At 35.8% G+C, this 5,044-nt stretch overlaps 1 protein-coding gene across 1 annotated transcript; it reads left to right on the plus strand.

Moving 5' to 3' along the window:
* The first annotated feature begins 404 nt into the window (after positions 1-404).
* Positions 405-2,193, plus strand: LOC116168789 (leucine-rich repeat protein SHOC-2-like). The gene is made up of 2 exons (XM_031484770.1): positions 405-483; positions 619-2,193. The coding sequence occupies exon 2, from the start codon at positions 654-656 to the stop codon at positions 2,073-2,075; it is 1,422 nt and encodes a 473-aa protein (XP_031340630.1). The 5' UTR covers positions 405-483; positions 619-653; the 3' UTR covers positions 2,076-2,193.
* Positions 2,194-5,044: the final 2,851 nt, after the last annotated feature.

Consider the following 5,044-nt stretch of genomic DNA (forward strand, 5'->3'; position numbering starts at 1 on the left):
ATTCCATGGCTACACAGATTATTGAAAAAGATGGGGGTTTTATTTTTCCAATTTTCCGTCTTTATTATGCAAAAAATTGAAAACTAATACGGTTGATTGGAGTAAAAAAATGTTTTCTACAAAAACCTTTAATACATTTTTGCTCTAAAATTATTTGGGGAGCCAATAATCGCATGTTATGAATTTTACATTGAAATCCCTATGGTGCGTTACGCAAGTCGCCACCCTGTATACTAAAGTGCTGCTGCGGTGAAATAATTAAAATATCACGCAATAATTCTAACTGTACGCCATAACATGTAAATATATAATCTAAATAATCACAAACTATAGAATTAATTGACCTGAAATGACCCTAGGAGGTTTAAAGTACAGTTGCTGAATGCAACCGTTTTGATTACAAACGATAGTATCGCCACATCCACCACAACCGAAATAGTTGGTGTTGTTGTTTTTGGTAGTAAACATATAAAAATTTTAAACGTAAGTGTATTAAATTCTTCTGATTTATAAACGTGTCCACTTTCCCTAATCCCAGTGTTAACATTGAGCGTTAAAAGTGGTCTAAAACCTTATAATATTCACTTTAAAGAAAGTTATAACTTCAAAATTTTCTAGGTTATATCCTACACGTACCAGTTCAATGAAGTAGTATGGATCTAGCCCTACTCATATCCGAAGCCGTGCTCATCGATGGCGACAAAGTGAAAGTGAAAGCGTGCACAAACGGTGACGATTTGGTAATAAACGAGCATAGTCTTCAATTTAATTTGCATAGCAGTATTTTCCCCTCATTAATTGACGTATCTTCGTTAGTTTCGTTAAATTTAAGCGCGTGTAAATTAACATTTCTACCGGATGACTTAAAAAATTTGTCGCTAACCGAATTAGACTTGTCGAAGAACGCCTTTCGCGAAGTGCCTAAATGTATTTATGACGGACTGAAGGTTTTACAAGTGCTTAACTTTTCGCATAACAAATTGTCATGGTTTGACGCGCCGAGATGCCTGATTAAATTGCGCGTGCTGAAAATTAACCACAACGACTTTATGGACATACCGCCTTGGATTTTGAAAGTATTTGCGCTAAATTTGGAGGAATTAGACTATAGTCACAATTGCATAATCTCTCTTAAGGCATGCAGATTTTATCTCACTCCGATGCATTGTCTTAACAAACTCGAGTTGCGTAACTGCGAAATGCGGAGCGACGACTTTAAATACTTGAAAACGATCCGCACGCTTAAACACCTTGATATTGGCAACGATGAAAGCGCGTCAACAATGAATAGTTTCGTTTCCAATGACTTACTGCAGTTGTTCATCTCGCCCCATTGGGCGAAGAATTTGACAGTATTATCTCTCAATTACTTGTACATTTCGGACCTCCCGGCGGAAATATCAAACCTACCGGCATTGGAGGAGCTGCACTTGCGCAATAACGAGCTACTCTGGCTTCCCGAAGCGTTTCTAATACCAACCCTTCAACTACTGGATCTCTCATTTAATCGCGTGGCGATTTTGCCGAAAAATCTCTCGGGAATGCCCAAATTACGAATTCTTCGGCTGGAGGCGAACGGTTTGGAAACTTTGCCGGTCATGCCCTCCCACTTGGAAGAACTGGATTTGTATAACAATAAGTTAGAGACATACTGTAATACACAAGGCGATCTTCGAAAGTTGGACTTGGAGATGAACTACTTTGATACTTCAACTCTGGGCGACTTCGAGCGCTACTTGGAGATGAAGACTGCGATACGTGGTGGAGGGGATTGCTTTAGGAATGACGGTTTTCACAGGATACCCGAGCCGGAAGATGAAGAAAGTGACACGGATTCTGAAATTGATTCATATTGTGATAATGATGAGGTTAGGAGCGCCGGTGATGGCTGCGTAGAGGAGTGCTGGGATGACGAGCAGTGGGGCGAGGGTGCTAAATTTTCGGGTGATGATGGCGTTACACTGTCAGATGTCGAGTTTAACGGTTATCAGGAAGATCCACCAAAACCGAAAGTTCAGGGGGCGCGCGTTGTATTACCTGACTGGGTGTATTGCGATGTACCCAGCGAGGAGTAAGCGGATCTAAATTGATGATGGCATTCTGCTGTGATAATTTTGCAATGGCTGCCTACCGATTGTGTTCTTTGTTTGCAATTGTCGCGTGTACCTTTATTGTTTTGTTAAAAATAAAAAATACGCGTTTTTGATTATTTTGTCTCATATTTTTTTTGATCACCGCATTAGATCGGTATGGTGAAGTTACAAGCAGGAAAATACGATTTTGCTTCTGTACGTCATCCAAGATTATTCTGGTTGGTATGAGCCCCAAACTTTCCGTTGTCCAGTTTCGATAAATAAATTGGCTTTCCCAAATAAACGTCCTTTATGATGAGTTTGATTTTCCTATGCCGAAGGTTGAAAAGTATTATATGCGAAGGACAATTGACCAATGTTTACTAAATTCAAAAATCTTAGAAAGACAAAATTTAACCTTAAAGAGAATTTGAAAATTAAGCATTCCTGCATTAAGGCCCATATCACTCGTCAAAATGCTTAAACAGAAAGATTGGTACTTATAAGAATCTCGAACTTAACTTTTTTAACCAGCGCCCTATGTAATACGTATATGAGAAACCCCCGTTTCTTGTACCTCTACAAAGAGCGAAGTTATGGTAAAAAAAACCGAAAAGTCCTCATTTTCGAGAATGCCCTGGAGTTCATTTATCTTTAGAGATATCAAAAAATAATGTTAACAAACCCTTAGTGATTTTTTTCTGGTGGTACTAAAATAAAATTTCTATGATTTCTGAGTTTCGAATAAATGACAACAACTTTATTTTTCCTTATGGACGCCATATTGGATTTTTATTTCACTCGATAGAGAAAAAATTACAAAATCGGCGATAACCAATACTGGTACTTCCAGAAATTTTATTTATTTATTTGTTGTCGATCTTGTTCTGGGCCTTCAACGGGCTTCCGCCCAATTACAGAGTGACGCCAATAATCCTTTTTAGAGGTTCCCCTGGAGAACGTCTATAGGAAAACTGCAGGAACACCTAAGGAGTAGCCGGTTCGAAACTGATTTAAGGGAATTCCCATCTCTGCCACAGATGAAAAATTTACAATCTAGTTTTTATAACAACAATTCCATGGCCGTGTTGATGGTATGCGAGACAATAAATGAACAAGATACGAATAATGGTATACGATAAGATTTAATAATTAAGATCATATTCAATAGCTACTCTTGAACTATTGGCGAAGGTTAGACATCGCAGTCTCTTTTATTTCTTGGGTTGGGCGAAGAAGAGACAGACGTATTATAAAGAAATTCCCCTAAACATGTTAAATAATTTCATGCAATCTATGGAATTATTGCCATATGAAATACATTGTAAACTTCAAGGTATTAATTTCAAGTCGATTCCTACCAAGTGTTTAGTATCACTGGATATCGAGTGACGTAAAAAATCCAATATGGTGTCCATTAGAAATCAGAAGGTTGGTGAGATTTACTCGAAAATTTAGCACTGCCAGAAAGCCCAGTGAAAATTATTAAAGGATTGTGAAAATAATTTTTTGAAATCTTTGAAAATAAATTAACGCTAGCGCATTCTCGAAAATAACATTTTTAGATTATCTAACCATAGGTATTTGTGAGATACCTACAACAAATATTGAATGTGAAAATTAATCAGCATAAAATTCTGCATAACTTTGCCCATTTAAGAGCCTTTGTATCTTTTTACGGTTTACGAGATCCCTATAGTGAAAATGAAAAAATAAACTCACTATATTCATTATAATGAGGGAGGGGAGAGGAAAATATTGTAAATAATAAAAGAAAAAAATAGAATATAAAGGGCGTCAAATTATGAGCTGTGCTGATATACAGGGTGGAAATGTTGTCTACAACAGCGAATATATCTTTAAAACATTTTCTTAAACAAGTTGGTATCCAAAATTATAAAAAGTTTCCTACGAATCTATGTGCATGAAATTAGTGGTCAGTGGCGTACTTCTGCAAGGTCAAGGGAGGAGGGTATATCTTTTTTTAACGCCAACAACTAGTTTTCATTATATATTATTACACTTTTTGGATATAGCAGCATAAAAAACTTATATTACATAAAAATTTTAAGAGAAAAACTCAAATTAAAGAAAATAGTTGCGCTGATTATTTTTATAATTTTACTAGTTGAAAAAAAAACGTTCTTTTGTTAGTTTTGTCAAATTAATTTATTGTATCATAAATTATTAAACATTTGCAACAAATCTCCAAACTAAAAAATGCACACCACCGTAGTCTTCAGTTCGTAGATTTGCTGCAAGTTTTTAATACTTTTTGATGCAGTAAATTGCTTGTAAGTGTAATTTTTAATAATATGAAATAAAAACTAGCCGTTGCCGTTAAAAAAAGCCCCCCATAACCATGCAGAAGTACGCCACTAACCACAAATTCAAAGTATGTACGTAGATTGGTAGCAAACTTTTTATAATTTTGGATGCTATAAAAAGCTTCTTTAAAATTATTGTTTTCAAGATATATTCAGTGTTCCAGACAACCTTTTTGTAAAGATAAAACAAAGACCTTTGAATTATTCCGCTACGAACTGTCCAGGTGCGAATTATATCCGAGTGCGGTTAGTTTTTGGAGGCGAATTATGACAGTCGAGGGCATAAATTATACGGGCACGAACTTTTCGGGAATAAATTATTAACCGTACAAGAATTATTTAAGGACTTGAGTTTTTAGCAAGAAATTTCATTGAAGGGTTACATTACCATTAAATAAGTAATTTTACTTATTCAATACATAGGACATCTAAATCTTATTAATATTTAATCGAAAAGAAAAGAACAGTTATTATGTCTACAAATACCTCCCCCCCCCCCCCAAGCGGACAGTTGCAATTTGTTGATGCGCTACAGTCGTTCTTAGGATTTCAGAAACCGTAACACATAGAGATTCGGTTAAATGAGGAAAGAATTGTCGTTTTAAGAACTTATTCAAGATAATATGCTCTTGTTTTTTTGAAAAA

The sequence above is a fragment of the Photinus pyralis genome, unplaced genomic scaffold (assembly GCF_008802855.1).
Source record: "Photinus pyralis isolate 1611_PpyrPB1 unplaced genomic scaffold, Ppyr1.3 Ppyr1.4_LG4, whole genome shotgun sequence".
NCBI lineage: Eukaryota > Metazoa > Arthropoda > Insecta > Coleoptera > Lampyridae > Photinus > Photinus pyralis.